Genomic DNA, 17769 nt, shown 5'->3' with positions numbered 1-17769 from the left:
ATGAAGAGGCTGAACTGGATAATCTTCAGGTTTCCTTTAAGTCAAAATGGACCATATGATTCATCTAAAAAATGTTCTAAGACAGGAAGGCCATTTCTTCACAACTCTGCAGTAGCTGTGGAGATTTTCCTATGAATTATCCATTACCAAAAAAATGACACTCCCATTCCCACTATCCACTTCTCTGGAGCATCCTGGTGGCAGAAGGAAAGCTCATTAGTGAGCTGCTTCCCCTAATAGGTGAGTATGTTTTGCTCAGAATAAGGAAGAAGGAAGTCAACAAAATAAGAGAAGGAAATGTTGAGAAACTAAGACGAAGGAGCACTTTCCTAAAAATGCAAAACCAAAAACTGAAGAATATATCTGAAAAAAAGAACACCAAATCATTTTACTAATGAAATAGACACAAATACCCCTTCCTCTCCAATATACATAGTTTTCAGTATATATGCAGATACACATAGACTTTTCTGCATGTAATACAAGACACCTAATGGAACCGTTGAGATTCGTTATGAATTTTAGCATTGAGTTCTTAAAATTAAAACAATTTTAATTGTTTGGTTCTTAAACAAGGTTTATGTGACCCCAACCTCTTTTAGAAAACCTGCCTTCTTTCCATACTTGTTCTTTATTTCATAGTTCACTTTACGTAAATGAGAAGGTGACACAGGTGTCTGGCCTTACACCTTTATTTGAGAATTCGGGAGTGCATGGGTTTGAGTTCTCTCATATGTAGACTCCCTGAATACAATCAGTAGGTTTTTAAAAACTTTTGATTCATTGAGAAAATGTCTTAAGTAAAAAGCATATGGACAAGGAAAATGGATCTGCCAAGTAGATCCATAAAGACCCTCGAAAGTGTGGGTCTGTTAGTCATTGACAACATTGCTACTTTTTAAACGAGCCGCTGGTAGTTCTCGTCACCCAGAACTATGTTCTATTTTTCTTTCTGATGTTTGTGTAATTTTTTATTGGGAAATTCACATCAGGGATCGATTCTCCTTGGTGTGTGTAATTCTTTCTTGACTTTATTTCCATTCAAATATCAATATTTATATTTACCTTCTTCAGTAAAGTATAAATAGCAAATGAATCAGCATGATGATTCAGCAATTTTTGTAATACCACACCTGATTTTTCTGGATTGACAATTGACAGTTGATCACTAGACAAATCACGCCTGTAATCACTAACCTGTTGGATAGTATTACCGATGATACCATGCATGGCCCTTACAGATACCTAAGCAAAATTGCTTCAGTAGTTTTAACAGAATCACCCTTCATTAAGTGAAAACATATAGTATTTGGATGATTCAAAATATAGTTTCATCTTCCAAATTCAACTTTAGCAAAAAAGGATGGCTTTCACTTGTTCATTTAGTCTTGCTGGGACTTCTACTCTAATGTAATGAATTTTCTTAACATTTAGCTTTATTTCTCTAGAATTACTCTTAATTGTAGCAGTTCTTTTCATGGTATGTATATACAGGACTAACAATGGAAAAATATCTCAGAGAGCTCACATCATCAAAGAAAATTCGAATGAAATAATGTTTTTTCTTGTAGCGGTCATTAAAGTGAAACAAATGTTGTCCTCTTATTAAGCTATTACCTCACCTCATTGTTGAAAACATGAAACTGCTGAGAGTTACATTATATCATTTTTATAAAATATTAGTTGCTGAAGAGCTAGTTTCCAGCAGGAATTCCACGTTATTTTTTCCTATTCATTCAAATCCAAAATATTGCTCATCTAAACTTTCTCGGTTAATCACTGTTACAGTAAGTCTGAGACTGCAAGACGCCCAGTAATTCATAACCGACTTGGGGCTTGTTCACCTTCAGGTCAATTATTTGGTTCCTGTGCATGGTAACAAGAAATCATCATCTGCTATAATTGCATAGAATTAACAAAAAGGAAAGCAAGACATTTTCCTTCAAGAATCTGGACTGAAAAGCCACCAGGTTTCTGATACATACCTTCTCTTTCTCCTCCTTTGCTATCCTTCCACTCGTTTTAGTAGGGAAGTAAGTTGCTGGTGAGGTCAAGTTAAAGGTTCCCCACCCTGAGAAATAGCCCTCGATAAGCACAGCAGTGGCACAGAATGCTGTGGGAGCAGAGAGGAGAGGCCCTGAGATCTGCTCGTGGAGTAGTTAAAGAAGGTGCTGCAGAGGAGGTGTCCCTTGGGCTGACTCCTGAAAGGCCAAAAGGCATTTCTGAGTAAGTCCAGGAGAAAGGGGTGGCATGGAGATTCCAGAGACAGAAGGAGTATCACCAAGTCCATGAAAAATCAAATTTATTTAAAAAATTAAAATATATTTTTCAGATATATTCTTCAGTTTTTGGTTTTGCATTTTTAGGAAGTGCTTCTTCGTCTTCGTTTCTTAACATTTCCTTCTCTTATTTTGTTGACTTCCTTCTTCCTTTTTCTGAGGAAAACATACTCACCTATTAAGGGAAACAGCTCACTAATGAAGTTACTAATTAAAATTAGAGGCTTTCAGAGACTTCTAGTATGCTAATTGAGCCAGAGTGCAAATTGGGAACGAGATTGTCTGGAAACTGTGGCCAGACATACAGGCAGGAGGCAGATGAGGAAGGGTGGTCCATGCCCTGCTAAGAAGTATGGTTACCCTTTAGCCAAGAAGAGATTCTGAACACTCTGAGGAAGGGAATGGTACTGGTGAGTTTGCATTTTGCAGAGAGCACATTGGCAGTCTTAGGTGGAGGATGGATAGAGAGAGGGAGGCAAGACTGGAGATGGGGAGATGACCCGCCAAGAGTGTGAGTATCAGGAATGGTAGTAAAGACGGCATGACAGGGAAGGACAGAGAATAGGAGAAAGCCAAGGGTGATATGAAGAGTTCTGGCTTAGGTGACAGATTGGGTTTGCTGATGAAGGAAATAGGAGAAATGGAGTTGAGATGAGGAGGGGAGTGATAATGAATTCATTTGTTATGAATATATCCAATAGGTATTAGATAAGTGGTTCTAAAGGACAGAGGTAAATTTATGAGAGAGACTGGGAAATCATCAGTATGTAAGTGGTAATTTTAGCATTTCCGAGTTTCTTTCCAGCCCTTAAATCCTGTGGTTCAATGAATAATATAAATAATCTCTTTGACGTATGCCTATCTCAGAAAGTCTACAATTATCAGTGGCCTGTGTTAAATGATTTGGTGACCTGATGCAGTTCCTCCTCACAGTTGTGATCAGCAAATAAATTGTGATCTCAGCCTCATGCTGACATTGAAAATCAATCAGAACAGATTTATTGAGTGTCTTTTTTGTGTTTAGTGTTGTAACGGAGATTCATTTTTTAGATTGGAAATAATTTCATTGATTTGTCTTTTTTTTTTTTTTTTGAGACCGAGTTTCGCTCTTGTGGCCCAGTCTAGAGTGCAGTGGCATGATCTTGGCTCACTGCAACCTCTGCCTCCCAGGTTCAAGCAATTCTCCTGTCTCAGCCTCCCAAGTAGCTGGGTTTACAGTCATGTGCCACTGCCACCATGCCCTGCTATTTTATATTTTTAGTAGATACGGGGTTTCTCCAAGTTGTTCATGCTGGTCTTGAGCTCCTGACCTCAGGTGATCCGCCCACCTTGGCCTCCCAAAGTGCTGGGATTACAGGCGTGAACCACCGCACCAGGCTTCACTGATTTTTCAATTCAAGTCACCAAAGTCAGGAAATGGAGTTTAGTAGGAAGACAGTGAATACAGCTAGGCTTGATAAGTTTAAGTTCATGGCAGAAGATCCAATGGAAATGATTAAGAAATGTGCTTGCACCCCATTTCTACTAAAAATACAAAAAAATTAGCCAGGCGTGATGGCGAGCACCTGTAGTCCCAGCTGCTTGCGAGGCTGAGGCAGGAGAATGGTGTGACCCTGATAGGTGGAGTTTGCAGTGAGCCAAGATCGTGCCACTGCACTCCAGCCTGGGCGACAGAGCGAGACTCCGTCTCAAAAAAAAAAAGAAAGAAATGTGCTCCAGAGAAGAATCTTGGATGGAGAGGAGGATGGAGGATTTATCCCAAAGAGCATGGTCATTGAAACTGGGAGAGTGTGGGAAGGGTGAAGGAGGGGAGTGCCAAGCACATAGCAGATTTCAGGGAGGGCCAGAGCCTTGGCAGACACCCACCTTCAGGCTGCCAGAGGACAAGGACAAGCTCAAGGTAGAACAAGAAGAACATTCTGTCACTGAACGTGGGAGGAGAGTGTTCAAGGAGTGGGCATTCACCCTGACTTGGAGGTCTGGGGTGACTGACCAGAAGATGATCGTGAGATTTAATGATGAGCTGGTCATTGGTGCTTTTTCTCATAGGAGTCTCAGTGGGATAAAGAGTTAGGAAGTAAGATTGTAGGCCATTGAGGAAGAGGAGGGGGAGGAGAAAGAAGAACAGTAGTAGTAATAATAATAATAAAGTTGACGTGTACTGTGTTGAATGCCTCCCTACGTTACATGCCAGGCAGTCTTCAAAGCCCTTTGTATGTGTTATTTTGTTTAATGTTCCCAGTAATTGTAGAAACTTACCAATATTATTAATATTATTCATATTGATACTATTATTTCCATTTACAGATAGACTGTAATAGGAAATAAAGACAATGAGTATAGACAATCCTTTGAGATATTTTTCAGTGATACAAAAAGTTTAATTCCCCCCAAACTAAATTCTGTCAAGTGAAATTGAACTTGTCATTTTCTTTAGCATTTGTTACCTGCTTTCATTATTTGGACATAGAAGTACAATCTTCTCCACATATATTTGGATGCTGTCATTACATTTTCTTAATTGTTTCTCCAAAAACTTACATTTTGGCATGACTGTTAAGCCCAGGGGCAGAGAGAACAGAGTACCAGGCGATGGGTGGTGTGAGATGTGGCAATGCCCAAGGAGAAGAAAAGCACAATGGGCGATGATATGATCAGGTGAAAGCGATTTTCAAGCAATTGTGACATTTTTGAAGGCAGTGAGGGTGGGATCCAGGGGAGGAATAACTGGAGATGTCGGAGAAGGATGAGCAGGTGGGACTGTGAGGCAGAGACCGGTCTGGGTGGGAGAAGGAGCCCCGCCCAGAAATGAGAAGGGACTTACGTTTTTTGTTTGTTTTGAGTTGGGAAAATAAAGTTTAAAAGAGAAAATGTGGCCGGGCGCGGTGGCTCACACCTGTAATCCCAGCACTTTGGGAGGCCAAGGCAGGCAGATCACGAGGTCAGGAGATCAAGACCATCCTGGCTAACATGGTGAAACCCCGTCTCCACTAAAAATACAAAAAATGAGCCAGGCGTGGTGGTTAGCGCCTGTAGTCCCAGCTACTCAGGAGGCTGAGGCAGGAGAATGACCTGAACCCAGGGGAAGTGGAGCTTGCGGTGAGCCGAGATTGCAACACTGCACTCTAGCCTGCGCGACAGAGTGAGACTCTGTCTCAAAAAAATAAATAAATAAATAAGAAAATGTCCAATTTTATTAATACTATCCCCAAACTAAACTCTGTCAAGTGAACTTGGACTTGTCATTTTCTTTAACATTTGTTATCTGATTTCATTATTTGAATATAAAAGTGCAATCTTCTTCACATATATTTCGATGCTGTCATTAACATTTTCTTAATTGTTTCTCCAAAAACTTGCATGTGGCATGACTGTTAAGTCCGGGGCAGAGAGAGCAGAGTACCAGGCAATGGGTGGTGTGAGATGTGGCAGTGCCCAAGGAGAACAGGAAGGAAAGAAGGGAGAAGGAAATTAGTAACTGTAAGGATAAAGAAGAATTCTATCTAAAAGTCTGTTGTAACTTTACAATTGAGGCATCACTTTTATAAGAACATTTTTATTAATGAGAAGAAAAGGCAACAAGGTCACTCTCATCAGGTTTGTGGAGAACAAAATGAATTGGCGAGTCAGCCAATCAGCTGGAGCAGCCTGCAGGGTTAGGACCTTGAGTGGTTGTAAATTGGTGGCATAAAATGTTTTCTTATGGCACTGGGACTGACTGACTACCCTGCTGACTTCATCAGACTCTTCCTGACTTCCTGAGGATGTTGTGTAGTCTGGATCAATGTTACCCACAAGGTTAAGTAAAACATTGCTCATTTCCACCTGTAACTATCAGATGCAAATACTATTAGCATTTACTGCAACTCAAACAAGTGACAATATTTTCACATATTTTCTCTGTAGGAATCTAAGGCTCCTTGGCAATCAAGAGTTGAAAACATTTAGGTAATACTGGGCTTGGCACTTGCAGCAGTCATTTCAGTCTAAAAACATTTCCTAAGGAAAAGTAGTAAATGTTTTTTTCATAGAAACCAATATTTTGACTGTTAAATCATTTTCATCAAAACATTTTATTTATATGTAAAATGTTTTAAAAGCTGTTTTCTGTGTAAACATGTTCATCTCATCATCACACACTAATCAGGATGTGTTGAGTGCCTCTGTTTATCCATTAATATCTGGTGTTTGTCAGCCTGTGTTTGTTTTGTGTCTGATGTTCCATGTCTTTTTTGCAGATATTGATGAATGTGTAAACAACACTGTTTGTGACAGTCACGGGTTTTGTGACAATACAGCTGGCTCCTTCCGCTGCCTCTGTTATCAGGGCTTTCAAGCCCCACAGGATGGGCAAGGGTGTGTGGGTGAGTTTTTAGATTTTTTCCCAACGTGTTTCACATGTCCCTAGGGAAAAGAAATCACAGTGAACTACAGGAGCTTTTAAGCAGGTAATTTGGGTAGAGCTTTATCACAATTTGATTTTGTCATACAATTTGAGGGTGTGCAAAAATATCCTATGTTGGCTGGGTGCATGGCTCACACTTGTAACCCCAGCACTTGGGAGGCCAAGGTTGGAGAATTGCTTGAGGCCAGGAGTTTGAGACCAGCCTGGGTAACATGGTGAGATCTTTTCTCTACGAATAAAAATTTCAAAAACATTAGCCAAGCTTGATGGTGGATGCCTGTAGTCCCAACTACTTGGGAGGCTGAGGTGGGAGGATCTCATGTGCCCAGGAGTTTGAGGCTGCAGTAAGCCTGATCTTGCCACTGCACACCAGCTTGGGCAACAGAGCAAGACCCTGTCTCAAAAAAAAAAAAAATCCTATGGCTTCTGAAATTGTTAGGGACAGTAAGAAATATAAAAGTATGACTTTACATTTAAATGAATTTTAACAAGAACATCTGTTTAAACTCTTAACTGAGTATGCAGAACTCTAGACTCCCTTCGGCACAGGAAGTAGAGTCTGGTGTGTGGTATAGATTATAGATTGTCTGTCTTTTAAATGCACCCCCTTAGTGCATTTAAGGCAAAGTATTGCCAGGAGCTTCAGTGTCCAGGAATGATACCTGTAAAAGGATGCTTTGAATTGTGCAACTGTATTTCCTCAGTCTGTTCCGGGATTGACAGGGCTGGAAGGAATCTTGAATATCATCAGATGTCCTGGAATATGGTCCAGCAAATGCTCACACAGAAAATAATTTGTATTCATTGTCTGACAAGATGTGATTTCTTCACGTCAAACTCATTATGAAACATATTTGCAATTAGAGCAATTAAATGGGAAGGAGAAGAAAAGTTATCAAATTCGAGACTTTATAGATAGCAAGACTTTTCTTTTTCTTTATTCTTAGAGAAAAATAGCCATGTTCACTACATGGCAGATGGAACTTGAGGAGTCAATACCTATTTGGTTTGAAAATTTGCAATTAAAACATTTAATTCATTTGCCATCCATATTAAACTTGGAAAATAAAATTTTCAAGGTTTAATGATAATGTCACTTGAATAATAACTGCTTTTGTGGAATTATGAAATTCAGTTAATTCCCAACCAAAAATTATGTACAAATCTATGGTTTCATGCATAAGCAGTAGCTAGTCAAAAACATAGATAATTATTCAAGAATTATTCACAACAAGACATAGTTATTTAATAATACAGCTAAGACTATCCTAATCTTAGTTCAAACTCCTGCTTTAGCCACCTTTCCACCAAAATATAGTTGTTTGACATTTGCATAGTATTTTCACCAGATGGGTCTTGTGATGTGGCCCCTACTTTTCATCGTAGCTTCACTACTTCCTTCTTCACCTGTTGGTTCCAGCAACGTCAGATTGGTTGTGGTTGCCCATGTCACTGTGCAATTATTTGACTGTCGTTCACTCCTTCTGCTGGGAATATCCTCCTGACCTCTCCTTCCCTGAGCCCTGGATTTTTCTCACTCATTCTGGAAGACTGAGGTTCAGTGTCAGCTTCCGGACACCATACCTGCCCCATCCCTCGCTGTCAAGCTGAGCTGTGACCTCTGCTTCCAGAGCACCTTCAGCAAATTCTATTATAGCACTTATAACCTTTGGGGGAATAATTTAATAATGGGTACACCACCTGCAGCCCCCTTCTGCAAGGCTATAACCTCTATATGATTGAAAACTTTCTCGCTTCTCCCTGGGCAGGGCACGATGCTTGGCTTATTGTAGGTGCTCAGTAAATTTTGTTTAACAGCCAACTGTTTAAATATCAGATGTTGAACCATATCTGGAAACCATGTTGGCTGTCTCGAGTCCACATAGCTCCAGAGCCCTTGCTTAATGTTCATTTCTTCTTTTTTTCTTTTTTTTTTTTTTTTCCTTGAGACAGAGTCTTGCTCTGTCACCCAGGCTGGGGTGCAGTGGTGCAATCTTGGCTCACTGCAAGCTCCGCCTCCCGGGTTCACACCATTCTCCTGCCTCAGCCTCCTGAACAACTGGGACTACAGGCACCCACCACCACGCCCAGCTAATTTTTTGTATTTTTAGTACAGACAGGGTTTCACCATGTTATCCAGGATGGTCTTGATCTCCTGACCTCGTGATCCACCCATCTCAGGCTCCCAAAGTGCTGGGATTACAGGTGTGAGCCACCACGCCCGGCTGCTTAATGTTCATTTCTAACCAGCTGGATGAGCACACTAAACCCATGCTGACATTTCAGCTTGGCACACGAAACACCACCCTTAGAGAAGGAATATTTGTTATCATTTTGGTGAACTCAACAAATGTCATTTTATTTGTATTTGTATTTATTCTTTCAAAAATATTTACTGAGCACCTATGATATGCACTTTACCCTGTGTGTTCTGTAGAGCTACAGGGATGAGTCAGCACCTCCCCCATTATCACCTACTCATCCTTCAGCTATTTGCTCCAGTATCATTTCTCTAACCCACCCCTGGATTTAAGGTCTGCTGTTCCATGCTTTCACTGAGTCTGAACTTTTCACTCCTCACACTCACTGAAGCGTGTACAATTATTTGTTAATTTCCCTAACTCAACTATAAGCTCCGTGAAGGCAGGAGTTGGGACTGCTGGCTCATCATTGCTTCCTCACATACAGGCCGTACAGGCCTGCCCCACAGAAGTAAGCTAGGAAATATTTCTTGATTGAATTACTGCAGTCTGATGAGATAGAGTTTATTAGCCACATCAATAATACATGTTGGAAAGTACAAAGTTCCACTGAACATTTACCTAAAATTGATAAATGTGAACTGGCAATTTCTTAAGTTTTTCTGGTCTCAATATGACTGTCTAGGTTGATTAAATATTTCAACTCTGCTTTACTTTATGTTATGGTATTTTTCACAAGTGAAACCAGTTCATTGGATTTATATCTCTTTATATACAAATGAAATGGAAAACTGAAGTAATTATCCAAATAAGTCAAGATATATAAGCTTTTTGTCCAATTAACTGGGTATACCAGGTGAAAGGATGATTTTTTTTTTCTGGAATTATTTAGATAATTGCTCAGATTTTTAACTTTGTATAAACCATCTCAAAGTATGCTCATGAAAGCTATTGTTTGTACATGTTTAATGCATGAGACATGTGAGCATTTCAGACTTTAATTCAGGTGCTTTGCTGAACTGGATACTCATAAATAAAATGTTGTAGGAGGAAAGAGGATAAAAAGCACTACTGGACAAGATCAAACATAAAATTAGCCTTTCTTTAGGGCTGTGTACTTGCAAAATGTTGAATAAAGTGTACTTGTCACTGAGATTCCTTGACTGTATTTTAATTATGTATATTTAAGTACAGAAGAAAAACATTTAGCAAAATAGAAATTACACAGTGAGACAGCAACAGAATTTGAAAAGGCATCATGAGATCAGTGATTAGTTATTGGACCAATTTGTTTCACATGAATGATTAATGTAGCCTGATGAGTATCTATAGGGATCTCTCCTTCATTTCTCAAAGGAATATGTAATCTGAATTCTATTGATAATTACGGATGTTTTGGCTGCCAGAGAAACACCTGTATTTTCAGATATTTAAGTATTTTTTAAAGCTTTTTAAATGAACTTAATTCTGTGGTTACTGAAGTATCAGTGATTCTAACTTTGCTTGAATTAAGAACTGAGAGTAGGCCAGGCATAGTGGTTCACACCTGTAATCCCAGCCTCCTTTGGGAGGCTGAGGCAGGCGGATCACTTGAAGTCGGGAGTTAATGATCATCCTGGCCAACACAGTGACATCCTGTCTCTACTAAAAATACAAAAATTAGCTGGGCATGGTGGTTCATGCCTATAATCCCAGCTACTCAGGAGGCTGAGGCAGAAGAATCACTTGAACCCAGGAGACAGAGGTTGCAAGTGAGCCAAGATCGGGCCACTGCACTCCAGCCTGGGTGACAGAATGAGACTCCATCTCAAAAAAAAAAAAAAAAAAAAAAAACTGGGAGTAGAGTGTTGGGTCATTTAAGACTTCATTATGTTGAAAAGTCAGGAATGATAAAACTAGATGGTCAGTGGGCACATACTAGGTTTGCAGTACAATTCCAGGGTGTCCTTTAAAACTAAATTGGGAATTGGCCAGGCACAGTGGCTGACTCCTGTAACCCCAGCACTTTTGGAGGCCAAGGCGAGTGGATCACGAGGTTAGGAGATCGAGATCATCCTGGCTAACACGGTGAAACCCCGTCTCTACTTAAAATACAAAATAAATTAGCTGGCTGTGGTGGCGGGCGCCTGTAGTCCCAGCTACTCGAGAGGCTGAGGCAGGAGAATGGCGTGAACCCAGGAGGCGCAGCTTGTAGTGAGCCGAGATCGTTCCACTGCACTACAGCCTGAGCGACAGAGCAAGCCTCCATCTCAAAAAAACAAAAAACAAAACAAAACAAAAAAACTAAATTGAGAATTGTCTTGAATTTTCATAGTCCTTTCGTCCAGACCAAATCTGACAGCTCTACCTTAAAGAGCCCCTTCCCTGAAAGAGCAGAAGGGGTTTGACTGCTCTCTGGGGATTGCCTGCTTTTCAGCAAGACACTATTAGCCCTGGCACAGCTGGTAAAATAGAGAGCTGTCCTGAATGAGGCACACATCTCACTTGGCCTGTGCTCCCTTTTCCAGATGTGAATGAATGTGAACTGCTCAGTGGGGTGTGTGGTGAAGCCTTCTGTGAAAACGTGGAAGGGTCCTTCCTGTGCGTGTGTGCTGATGAAAATCAAGAGTACAGCCCCATGACCGGGCAGTGCCGCTCCCGGACCTCCACAGGTAAGTCCCAGTGACACTGTGCAAGGGAATGGCAGGCTTCTCTCAAAGACCTGCACCCACACAGCTTTGGGATAAATGCTGGGAGTGAGATAATTAGCCAGATGTCCTGACACAGTGCTGTCTCTGGAAGCTTCCATGTTCTTCTGTGCCTGCCTTGTCAGTGGAATTAAGATGTGGGTGATGACTCTTTGGGCTAGATGGCCTCTAATGTTCTATCCAAAGCAGAGATGCCTCCAGTAAGGTAAAGGATCCAAAATGATGAGGACATTTGCTGGGAATTGCTTAAAACTTAAAGAGCTATCAGCTCAGGATTTAATATGGCACCATCTCATTAAGTTGCATAATCCTCCATACGTTCTTGGCCCTTAGAGAAATGTGTCTTGACACTTCTCTAAATTAAAAGCAACATATAGGCCTCTTAGGATCTACAAAGACTTCCACTTGGAATTCTTAAGGTGTTTTTCCAGAATTTGGCCTAGAGAGTGGCTATGTTTGCGTTCACTTAAAATTTGATTTAGGCTGTGTCGTCACCGTGCAAACTGAAATAGAGAGTTGGACTGTTTTCCAGATAAATTAATCAACTTCCCAATCACCCTTTTAGTTTGTGCCATGTAGCTATAGCTTGGTTGTATTTTAGGGAAAGCAAAGGCCCAAATGGTCCTTTGAGAGCCAAGTAAAATGAAACATAGGCCATTTTTTTTCTTTCTCAATCAGTGTTATCCATGCTTCAATAATAGCTTTCACTACTCCTCTGGAGGGTACACTTGTTCTGTGTAAAATAGCTGTCTTTGCAAGTAATAGGAAATGAAATATAAAAATATTTTCACCCACACATATTTCCTGTTATTAAATATAGAAAGGTGAAGGGTACAGAATTAAATGAACAGACTGTAATTCAAAAACTTTGTGAAAGAGAAGAGATAAGTGATTACTGGTGACAGGATTTCTCTTCATTCTAGTAACCACCACAACAATACATATTCCATAAAGAAGAGGCTTTTCATTTTAATTGGATCTACAATAGCAAAAAACAAATCAAAAAACAGAAAAATCTGGTTGACCACTAACAGAATTGGTTAAGTAACTGTCTTTTTCTTATTTTTGCTTGGTTCCATAGGGTAGCCCCTCACCTATAGTGTTATTTTGAATGAGTTAATTCATATATCATAATATATAGCCATTAAATGGCCTAGGTGATGTTTAGATGGTCATGATAAAGATAAACGTATGTGATACAATGTTAAGTGAAAAAATGCAGGATATTCCAACGATTACACTCTGTAGAGGAAGATAAAGAGATAATTGTTGGATCCCAACCAGTAACTAGTTGAGCTTATTCATTTGTATAGCTCCTGGCAGCTTTTACTTTTATCATGCCTCAATTTGTATAGTTGTTGGTGAACTTTGATTGTATGGAGTCTTAAGACTGTCTTATGACAGTCTTCATTTAAAAAAAATTTCTAGCAGTATCCTGAGAGACTGAGTTTAGCCATAAACTTCAGCAGAAGCCTTCTGTCTGATTTCATCAGAGCCAATAATTGATCAATTATTTGAAAAAGGTGATTAAAAACTGGAAATCATAAAAAGGTAACATCTTCTAAGTTTAATTTTTAACTCAAAGGATATAAGTACATTTGGCCCGGTGCGGTGGCTCACGCCTGTAATCCCAGCACTTTGGGAGGCCGAGGCAGGCAGATCACTTGAGGCCAGGAGTTCTAAACCAGCCTGGCCAACAAGGTGAAACCCTATCTCTACTAAAAATACAAAAATTAGCCCGGCGTGGTGGCATATGCTTGTAATCAGTAAGGCAGAGGCACGGGAATCGCTTGAACACGTGAGGCGAGGTTGCAGTGAGTTGAGATCACACCACTGCACTCCAGCCTGAGCGACAGAGCCAGACTGTCTCAAAAGAAAAAAAAAAAAAAAAAAAAAGTACATTCATGCACCAATCTTTGAAGAGAAAGGCTATGGTCTTTTTCTGTGTAGAGGTTCATTTGTGGAGTTTGTGTGGCTATCCCGCATAAACCCCATCTGTTATGTGTTACTTACACTTTCTTTGTAGAATGGAGAATCTAAAGCCTTTTCCAAAGCAAACGAACGTAAAATCCCTCTAGATTTTTACAGTTTTTCTCAATTTTTTACACTTGTCTTGTCCACACCTAATTTGATAGCATTTCTTTTACTAAATCAACTTTATCGAATCTTTCTAAAGCTTTAACTTGCCCTAGAAACAGCTCTTCTAGTCACATTCATATATTGTACTGGTTGATGTAATGTTTAATTAAATTATGTAAGTACAATAATCAATACACTGACACAGAATGTTTGAGTATATACCTAGGTGAGTCTTGGTTTGCATACTGCGCAGCCTATAGGAGCAGAAGTGTGTGTACCTCTGCAAGAATAGCCGTCCAGCTCTGAGCATTCTCCCTTCCGTGAGCATCAGCAGTGGTATTTTACAGAGGGCAAGAAAACATCAGTTAACACAGCAAGTTGGTTAAATGTTGTCCAGTTAAGAGAGTTTGTACCCTGTACAGTAAAAGAATCTACTATTCCATAGAAAAAAACATTTTAGGCCAAATATAAATAAAAGTTTTTAGACTAGAATTCAAATTAATTTCATTATATATAAAATATACTGAAGCTGAGATCTCATCCTTCCTGAAAAGTGCTTAGGAAGGGGAAGGTAGATTTCCAGCATTGGCTATCACATTTTTATTCAGCTGTAAAACTCCCCCAGGACAATCTATATTCCAACAATGAGCAGTAGCATGATAATCTGATGTGGTATCATACCGAAGACAGCACTAGGGCTATGGCGTAGGATGTTAGGAAAGCAGATTTCAGGTCAGTAGCCGGAAGAGCTTTCCAATAACTAACAAGAGCTAGTCAGCAAAAAGCAGCCTCACAAAATACTGGAGTGCTTCCCGCAGAGGCATCCAAGAACAGGTGGGATACCCACTGGCAGAAGAGCACCCACTTCCAGCAGGGTATTGTCCCAGATGAACCTTTAAGGTGCTTTGGAACGCTCATGCCCTAGGGTTTTTATTTCTAAACTTTCTTGCTTCCCACATATGTATTTTTTAGGTCTGCCTTAATGTTTTTTACTGCCTGGGACTTTGGCCACTAATTTACATTGCTGTGCATTGCCTAAAAGCATCTGAAAAAGAAGTAACTAAAAAAATGTCCATACCAGACCACTCATCACATTTAAGGAGGTATGGATATAAAATATAGTCTGATGCTATTATTTCCTTAGTGCCTGTGATAATTGCTCAATAAAAACTTTATGTCTTTGGGCACTCTAAGGGAAGCAGTAAATATTTAATCTTGGCAACTGCAGCCTTCAGACCTTACCCACAAAATGCTGTTCTCTTCCTTGATTGGTGTACAGAGGAAGTTCTGTGGTAGGAACGGAATCTTATTTTTAAAACAGAAGGTATAATGAAAAGAGCACAATGAAAAAAGTACATATTATAATCCATACAGGTATTCTTCACTTTAAGAAAAGCAAACACAATCAGAAAGTATAAAGCATATAGGTTGGGGTGATTAGTTGTATTATAAAGTAATTCTTCACTTTACTCAACAGTTTATCATAGGGTTTCTTTAAATATCAGTTTTCGCTAATACATTTGAGATCTTATTCCCACATCATGAACTATATCCTAGACTTCTGCATTTAGAAACCACCTTAGTGATTTTCCAGCTCAATTTTTTTTATTTATAGGTAAAGACACTGAGGCCCAGAGAAACATCTTAAATGTATTCTTAAGGTTATATAGCTCATGAATGGCAGAATTGGTTCAGGAACCCAACTCAGGGATCTTCCCACTTCACCATTTCTACTTTTAGGGCTGAGGACACCAAGACATCAAATTCTTCTCAAAATTGGCTTTTTTCATTTTGTTTTTCATTATTAAGATAATACACATTAATCATAGAAAATTGGCAAATACAAAAATAAATCAAAAAGAAAGTCCCCTGCAGTATCACCATCTGATATCTGTCACCATCTTGACCCCTGGACTCTGAAAGGACATCCATATTCCCCTGCCTCAACAGAACCATCTTCCATTTGACCTTCAGTGCACTGAAATTAGGCCCTCTGACTTTTCATCTAAGTGAGCCGTCAGTGAGCTTCTATATACTAAACTCTTTAGTCTCATCCCAGAGTCATCTTCTGAAACATTTGACACTGGTTTTTCATCTTTTCCCCCATCTTTGCCCTGTGATTGATTTCATGACATTATGGTTCCCTGCATTCTCCTGCCTCTTGGACTAGTCCTTTCCATTCTCAGGTTCCTCTTCTCCTGCCCATTCCTTAAATAATAACATCCCAGGCGGTTGCATGCTTAGCTCTCTTCTTATTTATGTTTTTCTCCTGGGATATTTTATCTGCTTTGGAGTCAACCATTACTTATATGATGTTGCCTGCTAAGTAAATATCTTCTGCCTCCACCTGTGTTCTGAGTGTCATGCTCCTATTTCCAGCTGCCTATTGGACTTTGTCTTCCAGGGTGTCTTGTAAGCTTCTCTGGCTGACAGTTATTCAAACCTAAATTAATCACCATTTCCTCTGCTTCTGTCTGTTTATTTATTTATTTATTTCTTTTTTTGAGATGGAGTCTTGCTCTGTCGCCCAGGCTGGAGTGCAGTGGCGCGATCCTGGCTCACTGCAACCTCCGCCTCCTGGGTTCAAGGGATTCTCCTGCCTCAGCCTCCTGAGTAGCTGGGATTATAGGTGCATACCACCACACCCGGCTAATTTTTGTATTTTTAGTAGAGACAAGATTTCACCATGTTGGTCAGGCTGGTCGCGAACTCCTGACCTTGTGATCCACCCGCCTCAGCCTCCCAAAGTGCTGGGATAACAGGCATGAGCCACCGCGCCCAGCCGTGTCTATTTATTAATTGCCAGACATCAATACTAGAAATTCTGAAGTCATACATTTTTTGTCTCCCCATTCGTCATCCAAGCAGTCTATCATAACATCCTGCCAGTTCTACCTTCAGGGTGTTCTTCAGATCTCTCCCTGCTCTGGATGCTGCTTCCCTGGGTCAGTCTTTCAACATCACTTACCTGGATCATTGCAGTAGCCTCCTGCCTTCTCTCCCTGCCTCTCTCATCAATTCCTGCTCCACACTGCTGCCAGAGTTAATGTTTTCAAAACACAGATCTGGGTTTAAATCGTTCAGTCTTTCAACTGCTTGCCACTGCTTTATAGCATGAAGTCCAAATGCATTAGCCAGGGCAGCAATACCCTTTATCCTCTATAATGTAACCTGCTTGTTTAGCTTTCTCTCCTACACTCCCCATACCTACATCCAAGCCCATGCCTTGCTCATGGTTACCCCGAATAATTATGCTTTCCCAAGATGATGACTTTGCTCTCGCTCCATTGCCCAGGCTGGAGTGCAGTGGCATGATCTTGGCTCACCACAACCTCCACCTTCTGAGTTCAAGTGATTCTTGTGCCTCCACCTCCCTAGTAGCAAGGATTATGGGCCTGTGCCACCATGCCCACCTAATTTTTGTATTTTTAGTAGAGACAGTGTTTTGCCATGTTGACCAGCCTGGTCTTGAACTCCTGACCTCAAGTGATCTGCCTGCCTTGTCCTTCCAAAGTGCTGGGATTACAGGCATGAGCCACTTTGCCTGTCTTCTCATTAGCCTTTCCTGAAATATCTCTCAAGCCTTTTTAAAAGTCTGCTCGACTCTCACCAAGTTATCATACATTCCCCAAATCCCCAAGATGGAATTACAGGATTCTGCCTCTCTGCTCTCCACGTGCCTTGTTTTTGTGACTAACAGTCTCTGCATCTTATTCTCTCTGTATCCACTGCAAAACAGCTCACTGCTTAGCACAGTGCCTGATGGATAGTAGACACTCAGTAACTGTTGAATAAATTGCCTCTCCACATTAGAAGCACATGTCCCTTTCATAACCCATCCCTCCCATTCCTAGCTACTTCTACAGAGTAAAAATAATTTTTCATTTTTTCAAAGATTTAATAGGGGCACACTTAAGTAAGGAAATGTCTATTCACACTTCCGTGTAAGAAGTGCTGCTTCAGATTGCTTGAGTTAAATTGGAAGAGGTTAAATTGAAAGAAAAAAGGAACGTCTCCCCACTGTCAAAGAACACAGAGTACAACTCATCTTGGTAGTTCTGACAATTGAACTCAAACAGGATCCCTGTTCCCTTCCTAGAAGGTACACTACAGGTTTT

At 40.3% G+C, this 17769-nt stretch overlaps 1 protein-coding gene across 5 annotated transcripts in view; it reads left to right on the top strand.

Moving 5' to 3' along the window:
* Positions 1 to 17769, top strand: part of LTBP1 (latent transforming growth factor beta binding protein 1) — a 398449-nt gene that overhangs the window by 326663 nt on the left and 54017 nt on the right. For 2 of the 5 annotated variants that reach the window (XM_011984233.1, XM_011984231.1), the window contains exons 21-23: positions 6518 to 6643; positions 11393 to 11536; positions 16715 to 16720. In XM_011984233.1, coding sequence (XP_011839623.1) covers positions 6518 to 6643; positions 11393 to 11536; positions 16715 to 16720 — 276 coding nt within the window. The remainder of the gene's footprint in view (positions 1 to 6517; positions 6644 to 11392; positions 11537 to 16714; positions 16721 to 17769) is intronic. The other 3 variants (XM_011984234.1, XM_011984232.1, XM_011984230.1) reach the window with 2 other exon arrangements.

Source organism: Mandrillus leucophaeus, unplaced genomic scaffold, assembly GCF_000951045.1.
Source record: "Mandrillus leucophaeus isolate KB7577 unplaced genomic scaffold, Mleu.le_1.0 Scaffold264, whole genome shotgun sequence".
Lineage (NCBI taxonomy): Eukaryota > Metazoa > Chordata > Mammalia > Primates > Cercopithecidae > Mandrillus > Mandrillus leucophaeus.
Note: the sequence above shows the minus strand (reverse complement) of the source record. Positions and strands in the feature narration are given on the sequence as shown.